Source organism: Ramularia collo-cygni, assembly GCF_900074925.1.
Source record: "Ramularia collo-cygni strain URUG2 genome assembly, contig: RCC_scaffold03, whole genome shotgun sequence".
Classification (NCBI taxonomy): Eukaryota; Fungi; Ascomycota; class Dothideomycetes; order Mycosphaerellales; family Mycosphaerellaceae; genus Ramularia; species Ramularia collo-cygni.
In genome coordinates this window covers 673,133-692,031 of record NW_019716257.1, presented here as the reverse complement: position 1 = coordinate 692,031, position 18,899 = coordinate 673,133, and the positions used below count along the sequence as shown (strand labels likewise).

At 52.8% G+C, this 18,899-nt stretch overlaps 7 protein-coding genes; 3 read left to right on the top strand and 4 right to left on the bottom strand.

Moving 5' to 3' along the window:
* Nucleotides 1-471: 471 nt before the first annotated feature.
* Nucleotides 472-3,142, bottom strand: RCC_02620 (uncharacterized protein; the record flags this gene model as incomplete). XM_023767910.1 has 2 exons in its annotated part: nucleotides 472-2,679; nucleotides 2,741-3,142. The coding sequence occupies 2 exons, from the start codon at nucleotides 3,140-3,142 to the stop codon at nucleotides 472-474; spliced, it is 2,610 nt and encodes an 869-aa protein (XP_023623678.1).
* A 2,097-nt stretch (nucleotides 3,143-5,239) lies between these two features.
* On the top strand, nucleotides 5,240-7,318 carry RCC_02619 (uncharacterized protein; the record flags this gene model as incomplete). XM_023767909.1 has 3 exons in its annotated part: nucleotides 5,240-5,506; nucleotides 5,563-5,703; nucleotides 5,771-7,318. 3 exons carry the CDS (start codon nucleotides 5,240-5,242, stop codon nucleotides 7,316-7,318), a joined length of 1,956 nt encoding a protein of 651 aa, XP_023623677.1.
* A 227-nt stretch (nucleotides 7,319-7,545) lies between these two features.
* RCC_02618 (probable glycerol-3-phosphate phosphatase (glycerol-1-phosphatase)) lies at nucleotides 7,546-8,557 on the bottom strand (the record flags this gene model as incomplete). XM_023767908.1 has 5 exons in its annotated part: nucleotides 7,546-7,967; nucleotides 8,077-8,226; nucleotides 8,300-8,377; nucleotides 8,435-8,444; nucleotides 8,495-8,557. The coding sequence occupies 5 exons, from the start codon at nucleotides 8,555-8,557 to the stop codon at nucleotides 7,546-7,548; spliced, it is 723 nt and encodes a 240-aa protein (XP_023623676.1).
* A 1,053-nt stretch (nucleotides 8,558-9,610) lies between these two features.
* On the bottom strand, nucleotides 9,611-13,063 carry RCC_02617 (uncharacterized protein; the record flags this gene model as incomplete). The annotated part of the gene is made up of 1 exon (XM_023767907.1): nucleotides 9,611-13,063. The coding sequence occupies one exon, from the start codon at nucleotides 13,061-13,063 to the stop codon at nucleotides 9,611-9,613; it is 3,453 nt and encodes a 1,150-aa protein (XP_023623675.1).
* Nucleotides 13,064-15,174: 2,111 nt separating this feature from the next.
* RCC_02616 (related to signal peptidase 18 KD subunit) lies at nucleotides 15,175-15,901 on the bottom strand (the record flags this gene model as incomplete). XM_023767906.1 has 2 exons in its annotated part: nucleotides 15,175-15,498; nucleotides 15,584-15,901. The coding sequence occupies 2 exons, from the start codon at nucleotides 15,899-15,901 to the stop codon at nucleotides 15,175-15,177; spliced, it is 642 nt and encodes a 213-aa protein (XP_023623674.1).
* Nucleotides 15,902-16,149: 248 nt separating this feature from the next.
* On the top strand, nucleotides 16,150-17,090 carry RCC_02615 (related to DUF850 domain protein; the record flags this gene model as incomplete). XM_023767905.1 has 4 exons in its annotated part: nucleotides 16,150-16,196; nucleotides 16,251-16,645; nucleotides 16,699-16,860; nucleotides 16,912-17,090. 4 exons carry the CDS (start codon nucleotides 16,150-16,152, stop codon nucleotides 17,088-17,090), a joined length of 783 nt encoding a protein of 260 aa, XP_023623673.1.
* Nucleotides 17,091-17,511: 421 nt separating this feature from the next.
* Nucleotides 17,512-18,627, top strand: RCC_02614 (uncharacterized protein; the record flags this gene model as incomplete). XM_023767904.1 has 2 exons in its annotated part: nucleotides 17,512-17,688; nucleotides 17,815-18,627. 2 exons carry the CDS (start codon nucleotides 17,512-17,514, stop codon nucleotides 18,625-18,627), a joined length of 990 nt encoding a protein of 329 aa, XP_023623672.1.
* Between the last annotated feature and the right edge of the window lie 272 nt (nucleotides 18,628-18,899).

Sequence of the window (18,899 nt, the reverse complement as noted above, 5' to 3'; positions counted from 1 at the left end):
TCACAGCTTCACTTTGCGTAACGTTACTTGCTTGGTATCTTGGAAATGGAGTAAAGTGGTCAAAATTGTACAGAGACGTTCTGTCCAAAGACTTATATCATTGATCCATCATAAATATCTCCTTCGTAAATGACTGCTCGGGTTTAGCGAACATCCTGTCATGTTGCCTTCTGTGGTAAGCAAGAGTTTCCATCATTAATATCCAATCCCACACGATATGTTGTTGTTGTAGTATTACAAAGACTTTCAACTGGGCGCCGTGTGTCGTAAAGAAAACTGTGTGATCGCTCCGATCCTTCACACATCAAATGATACCAGTCGGCAGCCGACGATTCGCCGCCGTGCATTAATATGCTTTTTGGTATCTTCAATCAAGAACAAGAGAACAGAAAAAGGAAATAGAGATGGAATAGATCGGCGCCGCCAGTGTCGTATCCAGAAATCAGCGAGTCCAGTCCGGTTGAGGCTCTTTTAGCTGGAAGCACTGGACGGGCTGCTGAACGCAACGGACTTCTTCGCCTTTTCCTTTTCAAGGAAATGTTCTGGGCCGTGATTCGCAAAAGTGAAAGTCTTCGGAGCGTTGTCGACGACGGGAGGTTTCCTCGAGCTCGCCGCGCCTCTAACATCCTGTGGTGGTGTATACTCATGTACGAAGAGTTCTCCGGCGCTTTGAGAAGGCTGCTTCTGTGCTTGAGAGGTGACGCCGCGCATGCCTCCTGATGTTCCGTCGGATGTTACRAAGCTGTAATGGCCGCCTTCAGGAGGAGAAATGGTGTTTCGCGAAGGAGCCTGGTATAGGTTTGCGGGCGGTCCGTGGTTCACGAATTGTAAGGGTTGCTGTTGTTGCATCTGTGGTGGGAATGCCATTCCCCCAACTTTGCTTTGGTCGTCAACCAGAGGGCCGGTTGTGAAATGCATGGGAATAATGGGATTGGTGGCATTCGGCGAGTGCTGAGGCGGCACAAATGACATGGCTGACATTKAATGCTCATTGAAAGACGGATTTTGTGGCGGAGTAGTCATGTACGCCTGCATCTTAAGTGGCTGCTGTGGTGGTGCCATGCTCTGGGAGTATTGCTGTGGAGCCATGAATGCGTTGTGAGGGAACGTCTGCTGCGACGCAGGTGCAGACTGAGGCGGCGTATTCTCAGTAATGACATTACTGCCAACCCGTGACTGGAATTGATGATGCGAATGCTGGAGTTGGTGATACATCGGTGTGTGTGGAGGGGAGGTGAACGTCGGCGCGAGTACAGGCACATTGTGTTCAAGATCAGTTTCACTGATGCTTGCTTGACGACTGATTGGGCCAGACGAAGACTGCCACGACGTGAGCGGCGCTCTACCCGTCTCGGCGAGGGACATCTCGCTGGGTGACAGAGGTGTGGGTGGCGCCAAGTGGTCTCCCAGGGAAGCCGACGAGACTTGCCTGGCAAGTCTGGGAGAGTTCATCGCATCAGCGAACGTAAAGTTCATAGGTGATCTCTGAGCAGAGCCTGTTCCAGACTTCGTGACGCGGCCATTTCCAATGCTAGAGCGAATACGTCGAAGTTGCTGCACCGGAGCGAGATTGTTCGACTGGTGACCCGGGGACGCAGGCTGGGCCGCACCGCTGTAGGACTGACTTCGCATGGCTGCAATGCCCAATGTAGCCGGGCGTGGCCTTTGACGCCGAGCAGCAATGCCACCCGTGGTGACAAGCGGGGGCGGAGGGCATTTGAACGCCGCAGATTGGGGTGCCTGTGGGGGTTGAATAGCGAATGAGCTCATTTGCTGTGCAAGAATTGATCCAGTCTGCGAGTCTCGTCGAAGGAAGTCGTCAACAGGCCAAGTCAATGGATTGTCCGCTTGCAATTGTTGCTGTTGCGAGTTCAGCTCATGGAAATCTGCTTCGCTAAATTGCTGTTGGAGTGTGCTCGGGTCGACCGGTATGGATGGTCCGGCCTGCCACTGCGACGAAAGGTCCTGGTGTGACATTTGCTGCATTTGTTGGAGGGCGTCTTCCTGGCTGGAAGGCATTGAAACAGAGGAGCTGCGACTGTCGGCCCATTCGAGAGATTCAGTAGATAGGTTTTGGTGATGCTGCATCATAACGGAGGGCGGGAATGTAGATTGTTCTGAACACGATGATGGGAGACTAGAGTCGTTGCTTGAAATTGGAGCACTCATTGGATGCGGAAAGGCGTAAGCATGCTGAGTCTTGAAGTTGTCCTGGTGCATTTCGGGGAACACCTGCTGGAGATCGGCATCACCTGGGCCATTGGACTGGAAGTCCGCGAAGTGGTTGTTTGACTGAGACAGAGCGAAGGCGTCGAACTGCTCTTGCGTGAGAGTCCTTCTGTTCATCTCTTGCGGACTGTCAAACATGTCCTGAGCCATCTGCTGTGAAATAGCTCCATCGCTGTACTGCTGCCCTGCAGGGGCGAACGGAAGTCCGTGAACAGGCTGCTGATCATGTGTCATAGGCGGTTGACCGACTCCAGATCCGTACGAGGTCGATAGACGATCGCTTTCCGCAAATTGCTGTATCATGGCCATGTAGTCACTAGAAGAGTGGCCCGGTGAGATATCGTAGTCGGAACCGAAGTTGGTGGAATTGCTAGTTTGTTGGTAAATGTTCAGACCTTGCGCCTTCTTTGCATCCTGCTTGGTTTTGGCGCGGCGATTTTGAAACCAGTTCTGTGCACGTATCAGGCATGTGTTGATGATAATCGTTCAGATTTCACCGGCAAGTACTTACATTGACCTTTTCCAGCGATACGTTCAGTGTCTCCGCAAAACTCTTCTTAGTGCTGGTGTTGGGTTTATGCTGTTTCTGGTAATGCGACTCGAGAATGTCATGCTGCTCCTTGGTAAGACGTGGCTTGATGTCGCAGGATATGCCATTCGCCAGGGAGGTGGAGTAGAAGCTGGGCATGGACGGATCATGCATAGACGGGTCTGACGGTGCYGTCGAGTAAGAATGTGCTTGATAATGTGGGTGCTGTGGGTGCTGTGTGTGTTGCATGTGTTGTGGTTGGTGCTGTGTGTGCTGTGTGTGGGGGTGCGCTTGCTGTTGCTGTGTGTATCGATCGCCAGTTGTATACAGCTCCGAGTGGTCATGGGCCGCGTACGGGTCGTTGGCGGAGGCGACGAAGGCCATGGCACCGCGGTGTTCCGACGTGCGGTGGTCTTGCGGCGGGTGGATGCAGCAGATCGGGGGGTTTCCGTATGAGGGGCTCAAGCGGCACGGGCAGTCGCGACTGCAGGCTCAGCAGGAGCGACCGACGTGTATTCAAAGCGACAGTGCTGGATGCGATGCGCGATCCTCGCGACCCCAGACGGCTCCGGCGCAGATCCAGGTCCAAGCCCAGGTCTAAGGCGAAATAGTGATGATGCTTGCACGTTCACGGGGCGGAGCGAGCGAGCGGTGGGGGGGAACGAATGAGCGTGGATGGGATAGAGATGGCGAATACCGTGGCGATGGTTAAACGAGAGGATGCTCGATGAGCAGGAGGACGGACGGACGGACAGACGGTGACAGTGAGAAGGAGCAGCAGCCGCGCGAACAAGCGAGCGTAACAGAGTAGGGATGTAGGGCCAGGATGTAGTTTAGGGTGCGAGCAATTGGATTCCCTGGGATTGAGAGGCGCGGTCCCGACCCGCTGTGCCCGTTCGCGAAGCGATTCACCTCCACCTTTTTTCTCTCAGCTCCCACCGTCTCGTCACACCACCAAAAATACATTAATCAAACCCGCGAGTCTGGATCGGTGTTGGCTTCATCGCCTCCGCAGACTCCATTTGCATTTCCTGTCTCTTGAGGAGACATGGCCCTTCGCAGTGCGCGCGTTGAACACCTTGCATTTGATCAAACATGCGAGTCGCCAACACCGCATAATTTGCATGGTAAACAACAACGGCTCCGGCGCCGCCCGTGAGTAATAAGGAGGTTCGCGGGCGCCGCTCGCCCAGAGATTCCCCTTGACGTTCTTTTCCCGTCGGATGATCAGCGCTCTAGTCCCGCAGACTATCAAAATTCTGGGGCTGCTTTATCAAACTTGGGAAAGTCTATGATGGAATGGGATCCATCTCTTCAGATTGAGCGTGAGTTGGTGCGGGACTGCCACGCTCATTGCGTAGTTGTCTGCGCTTGGGCCGGGGCTTGTAGCGTGAGTCGCCCAGCGACGAACGTCGCGTGCAGGATGAACGCATTGATGATAGATTAATCTCCGTTGCATGCATGCGTGGGATGTGGGGATTGCAAAGGAGAAATCGGGCTGGGCTGCCGGCAAGCTCTTGGGTACCTTGCGCACCGTCGTGGTTCATGATTCATCCAACCACCTGCGCATATGTCCACTCATCATACGGAGCAGGCCTTTGCAACCGTCGACCGTTTCCGTTGCCGGTGCTCTGTCGCTGTCGACTGGCCGTCAGCCACGCAACCACCCTTCAGCGTACAGCCTTCCGCCTCGGCCTGAAGCGGTCTCGGTGGAGACGGTGACACAACGTGCCTTGTTCCTGCGTCTGCAAAGATAGCAACGGCGGCGCTCGCTGGGAACGGTAGCATGACGAAAACAAACCCTTGTCCTGTGTGACCATCTTGATGGGAAAGTCGAGATGAGCAGCAAGATCGTGCGCGGCGTCAAGCCCCAAAGCACAAAGCACGCTGCACGTTGCACTACACGCTCGCCGCGACTCGGCAGCCTTCACACCGCACCTTCCCTTGCAATCACAACGACCCTGCCACACCGCAACGTCTGAACGTGTTTGGAAGGTCCGACGACTACGTGGATCCATTCCTATTGCGTCTTCCTTCCTCTTGGCTGCTTGGCTCGATCTGCGGTCGATTTGCTAAGCTGTCGGCCTCTAGAGGCTATGCTGTTCTGAACACTCTCAATATGCGAGTGTGATTATTCTTTCGAGGTATGTTGAATCGATCATCGGGCATTCGGCATTCAAAGTGGAAAGCTCCATCAGCCCTACATGTACCTTACAGACCAAAGCAAGCCCGTGTCGCAACGTGGTCCGTCTCATTGGCCACAAGCTACGTGCCGTACATGTATCTCACATACATGTAAACATGCCTATGAGCTTGCTTGCCTTGGCCATGTGTCTTACACATCCGTCCATCTGAGGCTTTGAAAGGCGTGCGTACATGTCAACACGTCTGACACGAGCACTGGCGTGTCATCACAACATCTCTACAGAGACATTCCAAACCCACCGCACCGAGACTCTGCATGATCAACTAATTCAAGATATGGATGATTCGAGAGAAAATCTGGATGCTGAGTTGGAAAAGATGAGCCTTTCTCAGGGTGAAGAGGTCAAGCACCAGGGAAGGCTTCACAAAATTTACGAGAAAACGATCAAGCCGGCCTTTCCGGAAGCCATCACGGATCTCAAGATTTTGAGTGGTGTTACCGCATTGGAGACTCGTGTGAAGCACATCATCAAAGATCCGCAGCTTTTCCCGGAGATTCTAGATGTCGCCAAAGTTCGTCGTGGTCTTGAGCTTGGCCCAGAGGTAATTGCAGTGGTGAGGCTGGATTGTTTTGCAGCTCATTTGATCATGATATGCAGGAAATGTTGTTCCGATCGAAACGAAGACTGCGCGTTCGAGACAGCTTTGCTAGGTATTTGGGAATTGATTCCAAGGATGTCCATCCAGATGATGTTCCCATTATATCTTTTGGAGGCAGTGGTGGAGGCTTTCGAGCCATGGTGAGATGCCCTGCTTCTTTGTCTTGTTTGTGAAGAGTCCATCTGGATGCTGACACACCTGCTGTAGATAGGTGTTCTCGGCTACTGCGAACAGATGAAGAAGGCCGGACTATGGGACTGTCTTACTTACGTGGCAGGTGTCTCTGGGTCATGCTGGTCTCTGGCTGCCTACTACAGCTTTGGACGTGCCAGTATGCAGAGTGTAATCGACCACTGCAGGAAACGATTCAGCCCTCACCACCCCTTGTCCGGTGATGCCATACGGATTATGCTGAGCGCACCCGGGGGTACCATGGCACTACTCGGGCCCCTCATTCAGAAAACTAGAAGTGGTCTCTCTATCGTTGCAATGGATCTGTATTCTGTGTTTACGACTGGGTGGATCTTTCTCGAAGGTAGTTCTGAGGATGCGGCTTATAAAGAACCAATTGGCCACCAGCATGCCTGGCATAGATTCTCGAGCTCGAGAAGATACACCGACGACGGGAGCGAGCCTTTACCTATCCTGACTGCTGTCCGCCATGAGAGGCCGTGGAAAGACTGGGTTGACAAGGAGCATCCATTCAAGGAAGTCCACGCTGCTGGTGAACACGCCGAACCAAATCCAGAAGCATGGTTTCAGTGGTTCGAAATGACGCCGTATGAGGTGGGTTGCGATGAGTTGGAAGCGTGGGTGCCAACTTGGGGATTTGGACGGCCATTCGAGGGGGGATTATCTACCATGCAGCTGCCTGAGCAGTCGCTCATGCTATTACTAGGACTAGCTACCAGTGCTCCGGCAGGGCCACTCACTTCCTATCTGTCCACCATCAGTCGAAATCTCCCGAGAGGATTCCTTGGGAATACTGTCCACAAACTCGCAAGCGGCATGAGTAGGCTCTGGGGCAAAGATGGCACCGAGGAGTTTGAAAATCATCATCCTTTACATGCTTGCAACGAGCACAACTTTCTGTACCACTACAGTCCTCTTGAACCTGGTCAAGCAAGAATTGGTCTGGAGAATTCGCCCCGCATCCACCTGATTGATTCCGGAATGGACAATAACTGTCCGACATATGTCCTTTTACATCCAAAGCGGAAAGTAGATGTCATCATCAACATGGATGCTTCCTCCGACGTTCAGAAGGATACGTTCCAAGACCGGGTGGACCAGATAGGAAGTCGTCGAGGTCTCAAGTTTACGWAGCGCGTAGATGGCGAGGGTCGCGCAGAGCATGTGAATCACCGAGCAAACGAGAAAGACGAAGATCGAGAGAGCAAACCAAACCAATTCAAAGGAAGATACGCTCAAATATATGACGGTATTTCTTGCGACCGCCCGTCCAGCGTGATCGATGCATACGGAAGGGAAGTCAAGAATCCACCAGCACCAATCTACGAACAGGACGCGGTAACGATGGTCTACATGCCTCTTCTCCCAAACGAACGAGCAGCACCAGGCTTTGATCCTTCCACTGCGAGCTTCTCTGGATCTTACAATCTGGTGTGGACGGAAGACCAAGTTTCATTTCTCGTTGAAGTGTGTGCCTCCAATTTCGAAGATGGCCAAGAAACCGTGAAAACTGCCCTTCGCGAGGCCTGGGAGAGGAAAAAGCACCGACGTGAGCGAGCATAGGGCTTGTTTCGCCTGAGAATGCCAGCGTTTGGTCTAACGGCCTGTCACGTTATGATGGTTGGGAATCCTGCGTTTTGGTAACTTTCAACGTTCTAATCCTCGGAATTTTGAACCGCCATTTCAACCAGGTTTAAGCATATTCCTAAAGAAGAATATGGTACAGTACCCTTCTACTGATTGTGTTGATACCTCGCATGTCGATTCGTGGAGTGATTCGTCGACTGTGTTCAGGCAAGCAATGAGTTGCTTACCCGAATACTAATCTTGCCAGTCTTGCCGTCGAACCGCGAGAGAGTCACGCTTTCCATATCCCGTACTATCCAGTCTGCACCAGCTTGCTTGAGCTTCTCAATGCTGTGTGTCGTTGCCAATGCGACCACGCGGTAGCCTGCAGCTTTGCCAGCCATTACACCAGCGGGAGCGTCTTCCAGCACCAGAATGTCACTGGTTTTTATGCCCAATCGCTCTGCTCCCAGACGGTAGCATGCGGGATCTGGTTTGCCTTGCTGAACTTCCTCGGCTGTGACCATGAAACGTGGGTGGGCCAGTTTCATGACGTCCAGCCATCCTGAGACCAATGGTCTCGTTCCAGAAGTGACGATAGCCCACGGAGCTCGCGCAGCTTCGAGTTGCTCGAGTAGTATCCTGCCTGTTGAGGCGTCAGTGAACTTCCTCGATCGATGATCAATGAGTAAACAGCCAATGTAGCGTCCATCTACAAGTACATGCGAGCTTCACCCGCAAGACTTCTCACTTACTGCCTGGAATCTCGATTGCGTCTTGGCCATAATTGACAGGAATAGCGCCCTCGGCTTTACAAATATATTCCCAATTCGCCAGATGTGGCGCCAGAATGGCAAGCACATCGATCGATCTTCGTCCATGTGAAGTTTCCAGAATTTCATCGCCTGCAACAACAACACGTCAGATGATCAGACATCACTCACATGCAATAATAATAATAACACCTTGAACGCTTACCAGGAACTCCAATCTCCCTTCCTATCTGATGCCAGTGCTTGACGATCGCCGGCGTGCTGTCTATGATCGTTCCATCCACTTTTCTTCTGTCAGCTTGGTAATTCCCCCGGAAACGATCGAAAGCTCAAGACATACTGTCGAAAAGCTGCTTCACTTTTAGCAACTGAATGAGTATTGGATCACATCCAGACATACCAGCGCGTCGAAATCATGCACTTCTGGCATTCCGCCAAAATTGTTATCCTCGTGGTGCGGCATTGTCGTTGAGTTAGCTGGAATATGCCAGGACTTGTGATTGTGATTGTTAGATGCCACGTAATGAACAGGACGAAAGGCCTTGGTGGCTTTGGGCTTCGATGTGTCGAAGCAAACGGTGTTGTTGTTGAGTGAGGTTTCTTGTCATCGAGATTTCGGAGGCCGACAAGCGGACCCTTTACTCTTTTGGGTATTGCGAAAATGTTGCGGAGCGACAAATCAGGAGATGGTCCGCTTCATTCCTCCAAGGGTGAATTGGACAAAGCCTATCACGTCGTCGTGTCATGTCTACGGACAGAGCCAWACGATACAGAGCATAGGAATGGGGACAAGGCGGCGGACGAGAGCTTCAACGAGTAATCAGCTGCTTCACAAAGCCAGCTCACCGCAGCAGCATTTCGATATTGTGATTATTTTTGCTTCCGCTTTCATTTCATCTACAACTTCTCTTGACCCATCCCCTACTGAAAGATAAGGTTGACTTCACCGGCACTTCTCGCAGCGAATCTCCGACAAGTGCCTTGTGAAAGAAGAGTGTTGCAAACCATCATCTTCCATCTTCGATGACGACAGCGAAATAGTTACACTGTGTGCCTTGAGCTCCGGTCGCTATGCAAATGAGCAGCAGCAGCAGCAGCAGCAGAATTCGAACCTTGCCCAGTCCACGCTTTGAAAGCTACCCATGCGCAGGGCAGCAAAAATAAAGAGCACAACGTCAATCAACGCACCATAACGCCTTCCCAGAACGACCGACCCCTCGATTCATGCTGGTCGTCAATCAAATAAAACTTTGTAGTCATGCTTTTTCAGAGAATATGCAGCCGGGAACGCCGAAGGGACAGAACCGTAAGCTTCGCATGCGTACTCAATCGCCTCCAAGGAACATACGCAGCGGCAGCTGAGAAAATCAGCATGACGAAGCGTTGAAATCGCTTCCAGCCTATTCGAGGCGAGCTCGTTTTGCGTAGTCGTGGTAAGCCGATCGATACCATATGCGAGACGAGATGTTGCGGTATTCGCAATTGATAGAATTGTGTCGCTTGTGACCAAAGGCCACTATGCCTCGAGGCTCTGTTTGATGCCATCATCAAGAATATCTGCCAGCTTCTTGCGGTTCTTGAGATTCAGAGCGCCGTTGCGCCAAGCCTGACGAAGTTGCTTGTGTGCCTGGCCATTCAGAACTGATGGCTCAGCTTTAACGAGGTCAACGTAGTCCTTGACGATGTGATCGCGGATGGGGTTACTGCTGGCCAGAGCGTTGGCGTAATACTGAACGAGGTTCTGCAACCCAACCGGACTGCGGCGTTGCTGAGCATCGTCCCCGGCGAAGTACTTGAACTCGCCGTACATCCTGTTGTTGAAGTTACGGATAAGAAAGTGAGACCAGAACTGGTAAAGGACGTCGAGGTCGTATGGACACGCTCCTGTGGCAGCTTGTTCACGCTGTTTCAGTGCCTTTACTCGCAGTTGAACGTAAGGCTCGAGTGCGGCGTCTTGTGGCAGGCTTTCCAGTGGCACGTCCTTGTCCTTTACCCACAGCAGCATCAGCTCATTGGTCGCGTCGGTCTTTCCCGAGGAGCGACCGAGGCTTGGGCTTGCATGGCGAGAGGGTGTTGCATGTGGTGAGTCACCATTCATGACAGTCTCTCCGTTGGCAATTGGATGGGTTTGGTCCTCGACTGACTTCTCCTTGTCCGTTCCTGCGTACACACTGCCAGTATCAATAGATCCGTTGGAAAACGTGCGAGAAGCGGCGTTGTGGTGCGGCTTCGCGCGTGGCTGATTCATCTTGACGACAACGGTGAGAGAGCTGATGTGTTCGTCTGCGAACACATCGGGCTCCATGGTCCTGTCGTCGATAGGAGCAGCAAACGAATGGCTTGTCGGGGATCCATTGACTGGGGACTTGGCGGCGCGACCGCGATTCTCCTCTCCGATGGTAAAGCCGCCATATGACGTGTCTAGAAATGGTGACATGGGCGAAAAGAGCGACACGCCGCCATTCATGGCAAAGCTCGAATCTTGAGATCCCCTGGGCGCTTGGAAACCAGCCGACGGACCCCGAAATGCTGGCGTTTGTTGTGCAGGCCAATATGGCAGCTGGACAGGCTCTGGACGGTGGAGTTCTTTAGGACCGCTCGTCTGGGCGCCTGCCTCTCGTTGGTCCATTGGAAGGACAAATTGTCCCCATCCCTCTCTCCGTCGAAGACGCTCATTGCCGTCCTCGCCGACGCGGATCTCGATGACCTCTGATCTGAGGCAGACAAACTTGATTAGGTCCTTGTCAACGGTGAGCTGCTTCAAACGGTTGAAGTTAGCAATGACGTCCAGGAAGACGAAACCTTGCGTGTCCATGTTCTTGCGCAAGAACATGTCTTTCAGCAAATTGTCAAGAGAGAAGTAGTACTCCAGTTGAGTGCTGACCATGTCTATGACATACTGAGGTTCCATCATTGGACTGAAAGGTGCCGATGACATCGMCATGGCACCAGGGTACTCATACATCCCAGGATAGTATGTCTGCACCGGTGGACCTTGCGGGCGGCTGTACATCTGTTCCATAGGAATTGAATGTGAGCGAGAGTTGCCGCCACGAGTCCAACCCCCACGTCCCGGCTGGGCGTAGGCATACGGATGGCCGCCACGTGTAGGCTGGAAGGAAGACGGAGATTGAGGCACGCCATATATCGCCGCGCCGTAGTCAGTGTGGCCGTTGGTGAATGATGCACTTGGCTGGTGCCCATTTGCAAACTCGCGCGTACCGCCTCTGCCACGGCCACCTCGGGTCTTCCCACGACCACCAGTGAACTCCTTGCCATTCGCTCCGAAACTCTCGTGGTTGGACCGAGATTCCTTCTTTTGTTCGAAAGATGTCTTTTTGGTGGATGCATCGCGTGGAGCCTCTGATACTTCGCGAACCTCGTGCGAGACATTGCGTAAGCTGGAATCCGAGTTCTTGGCGTCTTGCCCGTCTAGGTCTGGTTTCGAGGGCGACTTCGGTTGCCGCGATTCGAGACCGACAACAACGCCAGACTGCACTTCTGGCACGTTCCCATTGCCTTCGCGGGATGCACTTGTACCGGCAGGCTTAGCGGGCGGTGGCATCGCCTCGCGATCAACCGTGCTCGAGCGGCCATGGCCGGGGCTGGCGTGCTCGGCCTCACCCTGAGGGCCTGTAGTTCGTGCCACAGAACGCTCGCCGCCCTTTGCTCCACTCGGAGCTGCTCGTAGTCCACCACGGCCTCGTGTTGTTGTACTGCCCCGTCCACCCCGCTCTCCTGCCTGACCGCGTGGACGGTTCATCTCCTCAGTCTGCCACACGATAGTCGGCGTTACTGGCAATGGAGTCCACTTCGTCTTGTCACGAGACTTGCCGGCGGCGCTAGAATCTGCATCGGCCTCGTCAGACTCCTTCTCGGCGATCGCTACCTTGCGCTCCCTCTCCTGGGCGCTGTCGGGCGTCGGCCACGAAGTCTCGTCCTTCACTGGCGGCGGTACCGTGGATGACACGGTGGGCAGACTTTGTGCCTCGCGCTGAGCTGTACGGCTGGGTGTTGCATTGGGAGGCTCAGCATGAACGTTGTCCGCTGCAGATTTAGCGGGCTGGCGTACACTCGTGCGTGGCTCGTTGGCAGCACGCTTGGTCTGAAAGCCATTGGACTTTCTCGAGTCCGCTGTTTGAGATTCAGGCTCTCGCTGTGCACTCGCGGTGGAGTTGGCTTTCTTTCTCGGCTCGGCTTTGGGTCGTACATTTTCCTTGGACTGTAGCGTCGGTGCAGTAATTTTGGTTGCCTGCGATGTAGCGGGTTTCGCCTTGGTGGCATCTTCCATGCGCTTGGCCCAAATGTTAACTTGCGGGGGAGGAGCCTCATGCAAGACGATGGGCTTTTGCGCAGGCTGCGTCAAAGCGGGTTCCTTGGCCTCCTTGGCCTCCTTCTTCCCACGCTTACTTGAGCCGGTGCCCGTCGCTGGTGCCGTGCTGTTACTTTCCTCGTGGTGACCAGTGGTCTGACGCTCCTTGCGCTCCGCAATCCAAGCCGGCTCCGAATTTTGTGATTTAGTCTCCCAAGTCGTATCAGAGGGTGATGTTCCATTGGGCGCCGAGGAGTCATCAGTATGGGTCGTGCTGGATGTCGCGACCAGATCTGGCGAGGAAACGCCAGAAGACGCAATCTGGATCTTGCTTTCGGATTTGGTACGCTCAACGGCACTGTCCTTGACCGCTGGTGCCTTGTCGTGATCCTTCGTCTCTTTCGCCTCTTGTACTTCCTTCGGCTCCTTCTCCTCCAGGTCGGGTTTCCTCAACTCGACAGTCTTCTCTCCCTCTGTAGCCTCGACATCATCAGCCCAGTTGCTATTGGGCGTCAGCTCGGAGAATGTGCCGGGTGCGGGCGTCGCGGTGCCCGAAGCCGCCTTGCTCGAAGGTGTTTGTGAACTTGCGGCAGCGGCTCGCCCTTTGGCCGCCTGCGCGTAGGAAAAGCCGTTGGGGCTTTGAGTGGACGTAGCCATTGCGACGATTCAATGCTACCAAGTACGACGACGAGATGGCCAGTGGCTTTCTCAAGTCCCGCACTCGGGGTTGCCCAGCAGGGCGTGTTCCAAAAAATTCCCAGCAGCACTTGCCGCTCGCGCACTCCTCCGAGGGTAGTTGATGCAGACGGCTGACTAGGATGTGCTACCCACAGGCGGCACACAGGGTATCTGTACACTCGAGTTTTCTCTTGAATTGGGGTGATCCGTTCCAAGCCGGGCGAAGATCGCGCGAGTCTCGTGTCGAGTGCGCTGCCGGTGCGGGATTTAGCTGCAGGCGGCGGGTCAGCGGGGTGGTTGGAAGGACCGAGCAGCCGTGCGAGCAACGATGTGTCGCAGACGAGACGAATGTCGAAGTATGCGGGAGATGAAGAGCAGACGTACCAAGGCAGTTAAACTTTGTTGTCGCGGGCTGCTAGCTAGCACGCTGATCGAAAAAAAGATGGAGCAATTCCCGCTCGTTGGATTCGATTGATGTGAATGCGGCCCAAAGCAGTTGGCGGAAGTCTCGGTGAGGACACGCTCAATCGATGGCAACAATTACCAGGGAATTGCGGGTGGCGGAGAACGAAGCGTGGACCAGGAAGTCGGGTGGTGAGTGGGAAGAAATGAGCAAAGCCGGCAGGCGGAAGTTCAGATTTTCAAATCAGACCGCGGTGGACCGGATGGATCCTGCTGCGTGCTTGCCAATGATGGTGAGAGACGCTTTCCTCGGATGAACACGCTTCCACACTGCGCAGAAAAGACGGTGCACCCCACGGAAAACCTGTCTGATCTTCAAAGCGAGCGTATTTCGCGGTGCGTTGGTGAGAGCAAGTTCGTTTTCACTTTACTTTACGAGAAGACGCTAGCGGCAGAGAAGCTCCTCTCCTCCCGAAGATAAATGTAGCTCCACGCTTTCAGGTGACTCTACGGTACCTAGGTACTCTACGTCTTCCGTACACACTACGTCTCTTCCAAGCCTTCCGCCTTCGAATTGTATCACTGCGTCCAATGGATTTGTCAACCCTCACTGTCAGCAGATCGCAGACCGCAGGTGGAAAGCCATCCTCAATCATGTTCAACAGCTCCCAAATCGTCGTCATCAGCGCCATCATTGAGATGCACCAAATCTCTAAATCTCGACTTTAGTGATCACACAATCGCGCAAAGATCATGCTTTCGCTCATTCTCAACTGCCGTCGACTATGACCGCGACACGATCGGAAGCTCACATAGTCATTTCGGCACAGGTTTCATCAGACTTCCTACACGAAGTAAAGCAGAAGATGCATGGCCAGTCGAGCTATGCGAGCGCTTAGTCCGGGCGACGAGAGAATCTTTGCTTGGCTTGCGAAGAGCTTGTAGCTGCCAACGGCTTTGGTATACTCGGCAGTGCATATGTCCCAAGTCTTCTGCTTTGAATGCTCGTAAACTGTCTCGGCTATGTTGTCGCAGCGGCTTGCGGATTTGAGCGTGGTACACACAAGGCCCGACAAATTGAAGACCGCCGCCAACAACGACAACAGGAGTGAGAAGACGACATTCCCTGGTGAATTTGACTCTCCGCAAGGCGGCTTCATTTGTGAATTCAGGTTCCTGTTCGCGGGCGTTGTCATCTATTCAAAACAAGCAGAAGGCAAGCTTCATTTTCAACCTCCGTTGGGAGCATTGCGCAGGTTCAAGTTCGCGCGGATACATCATCTAAAGATCCACACGTGTCTGAGCTGCGGCTACCCCAAACAGACCAGATGCCCGGACCACTGCGACAGGACAACGCAGCAGTTCTCGCCTGTCACTTGCTGGACCAAATGGTCTGTAGCGATGGAGGAGCGTGCCGCAGGTTATTGACCACTGGGTGACGTGCATCACAAGGGAACCAGTCGTAGCGCACATCTTCACGGGTCACAGCAGTCCAGGTGATACGGAATGTATTCCTGGAACTTTTGGCATTGGAATAGACATTCTTGAAGCAGGGATCGCGTTGGTGCGTCGAAACAGAAACTGTCGGCGCATGTGGCATGAATGCGACTTCGAGTTGATCGGGGAGTCTGCACGGTGGCAAACAGCCATGGTCGCCAGGTTTGTTGTTCGTCAACTCGAACCACCATTCAATTCTTTCGCTTCGTTTTCTTGCTGCCTTTTGTAGCATCTGATCCCGTGACATTCCCGACCTGGCTGTCTTGGTCAAGAGCTTGCACATGAGCAGTGGGCGCTGCCAACTCATCACGTTCGTCTCTGCTTGCATTCTTCAGGTCCGCATCGCCAATCACCTCGACGGTTGTAGCAAGCCATTTCTGGAATGGCTGTGACACAAAGAAGCCGTCGGAAGTGAACCATGTTGTAAAAGGAGCCTTGATCTGCCATGTGCTTGGGGTAGAGCCCGGGTTGGTCACGGAGACCTCCAGGTAGTACGTCGGATCATGCTTCTTCGTCTTTGATGTGATCGATATCTTTTGGACCGTTCGTCAGATCATCTGTGCTGCCTGCATCTGAATAGTTCTTCAATATGAATCTTACCTTGTGACCATTCCTCTCGCCTTCAAACACCAGGCCCTTCTCCACGAAATACATCCAGTAGGTCAGGGCGCTGTTGAGTACAACATACACCGCGACGGCGACTGCTGTCCAGACTCGAGTCGCCTCCCATCCTAGTTTGTAATCTGCCGCGAATGTCGCGCCTGCAATGACAACTGCAACATATCCCAACGCTAATCGCACGTCGAGCTTGCTGTTGTCTTGCTTGAAGTTGAGTCCGCGTAGGTAGTTGCCCAGAGCATCGTCGGTCGTGTTCTTTAGATCGTTCAGCGAATATGGTGATATGCGGCCCTCAGACATGCTGGATGATCGGGGTTTCAATCAAGTTTTGAGGGGGATGGTGTAGGAAGGTGTTCAGAACGTGAGGCCTTGAATTGTCAAAGGTAAGGTACCTTAGCTAAAGGACAACTCGCTTCGGCAGAAGTTCCGAAACCCTATTGAAGCCTAGCCTGGGACTTCGTCTCATCCACGACCGTCGACCGGGGACTTCAATCCTGCCTGAAGACCTGTTCAGAAATCGAATCAAGTCTCTCGAAGTCCACTCGGAAATGGCCGCCCAAATGGAACAGCAGATCCATCGGGATCCTGCGCTTTTGTACGCCGTATCGCTGGACAGCAAACGAGACGTGAGCTAACGGACATGTATTAGCTACTGGATTCTGCTGCCCATTACCGTTGTCATRATTCTGACTGGTATTCTCCGCCACTACCTTTCTACACTACTTCAGACGATACCAAAGAAGCAGCCGCTCGCAAAAACGCGCCAACAACGCTCTCTCATGCACGCTCAGACTCTCCGCGCGAACTACCAGCAAATATCTAAATCGGCATTCGAGCGACGAAAGGAGGTGTTCATTGATGGTGTCAAGGATGGTAGATTCTTGGCTGATCCTGAGAATCGGGGAAAGCCCCCGGCGAACCCAATGACGGACCCTGCCATGATGGAGGGCATGATGGGCATGATGAAGGGCAATGTTGCGATGATGGTGCCACAGAGCTTGATTATGGGCTGGATCAACGCTTTCTTCTCCGGATATGTGATCAGTGAGTAATATATGCTGCCGCCATTGGGGATACACTCCTAATGTTGTCCGTAGTGAAACTGCCCTTTCCGCTTACGCCACAGTTCAAGCAAATGCTGCAAGCAGGTGTTGGTACCAGGGATCTGGACGTGCGGTGGGTTTCAAGTTTGAGCTGGTATTTCCTTACTTTGTTCGGCTTGCAACCAGTTTACAACTTCATCCTAGGGAGCAATAATGGTAAGAACTTCACCCAGCTGACTTGACTATTTACTGATTCTTTTAAAAAAGCCGCTGCCCAGGTGACCCAACAAATGGCACAGTCTCAAATGGGGGTCAATCCTATGGGAGGTGCCGAGGACCCAGAGAAGCCGTTCAAGGCGGAGATTGAGAACTTGGAGGTCATCGAACACACGTACATCCTGGAAGGTATAGAGGATAGATTACTCGCAAAGCTGGGCTCTGTATAATTACATATACTGAATGAAGAAGCTTCTCCTGGGTGTCATTTCAACAAAGGCTAGCTCTTCGATATTATATGCTTTTTGATGCCCGAGGCTCTCCTAGTTTGGGATGCACCCAAAAATCAGCACAGAAGTACGTGTATCGAGTACAGCTTTGAAGCATATACCTATGTACAGTACAGCAGTTATGCATCCGTGCGCGGATGATTATGTCATGCATAAATCGGCTCTGGAGGTAAACTTCGCGTACCTTACCTATGCATGCAACTAATCAGCCATCAACCATCGAACATTGGATACATCGGTATATTGCGTTCCAAGACCTCAAGTTGTCCAACATTGCAGTACCCGGGCTCTAGAACGAGACTACACGAACAAGTGTCCCAATTGACTGACCAAAGGCCCCTGTGGCCGTTCCTGAGTTGAGATGGCAGCATTTCGAACACGACTATGGCCTCGCTGCGGCTTTCCCAAAAATGCGGCAAGTCTCAACAACTTGCAAAGGCGCCACTACGCTTTAGAGGCCAATGATTTTGAAGGCATGCTCAAGCAAAAGTCCTTATGGGAGACATTCCCCGATCACATCCAAAAGCTCGCAGTCTTTGTATGCATGAATTTGAATACAACCCCTTCCTATACGCCGCATCGCTAACATATTATGTAGGGTACGTTTAAGGAAATGAATAGCCACGCAGGTTTGTCATAGTCACTGACTATACCCTTAGCTGAGCACGCCCGGGCCAACAATTACCAAATACCCCTGATATCGAAAGCAGCTGCAGGAGGACTCGACCAGAAGAAAGCCTACCACGTTGCAGCCGCCATTCGGCAGTTACGAGAAATGAATGGCGAGATTGCTGCTGGACGCAAAATTGGATTTACCAATAACGCATTACGGAAACAATACAGCATCGATGCCAGCAACTGGAGCTACGTCTATCGTAATACCGTAGTGGATATTCCGGCAGAAGGTCTCAAGGAAGGAAAGTCGGTGCTAGCGAACATCTCCCATCTTTCTCAATTAGAACCCAAGATCGAGCCTGAGATTATCTTTGGGTTGAAACAGCCTATCCAGTCGACCATGAACGATGTCGAAATGCTGGAATGTGTAGACTGGATAGCACATGGCTTCGAGATTGTGGCATCCATCTTTCCTGGCTGGAAGTTCACTGCGGCAGATACGACTGCGGCGTTCGCTCTGCATGGACTTCTGCTCGTAGGTCCCCCAATGCAGCTAGCAGGCCACTCGCAGAACTCGGGTGCTTTGCTCGAGAACCTTCCAAGTTTCAATGTTGAGCTGTATCGGAATGGGCAGATGGAAGATAGTGGGACGGGTAGCAATGTCCTGGGGAGCCCTCTGAACGCATTGAGACATCTGGCAGAGCTCCTTGAGAAAGACGACCACAATCAACCTCTTCAGGCAGGTGAGATCATCACTACTGGAACTCTGACGAAAGCGTCGAGTATCAAGAATGGCGATACGTGGAGTACTAAACTTCGTGGGATTGATCTGCCTGGACTCAATGTCACCTTCCGTGTATGAAGATGGACCTTATTGCCAGAATTGAACAGCTAGCGCGCCAGGCATTGGACGTTCGCGTACGTGGAGCTACCGAGGAGTTTAGACTCGCAGGGCGGTGAAGATATCGACAATCTTGGGCCATAATGTGGCCATGCTGCGAGGCTGGCTCATCCCAAGGCCTGTGCGTTCCACGATATCACGGCAGAGCCTCATTGATTTGAGGACAGACTATTTCCGAATTGAATGCCTGTCTGAGTGCCGAGCGTGTGCGTTGGACACACTCCATCGCGCTG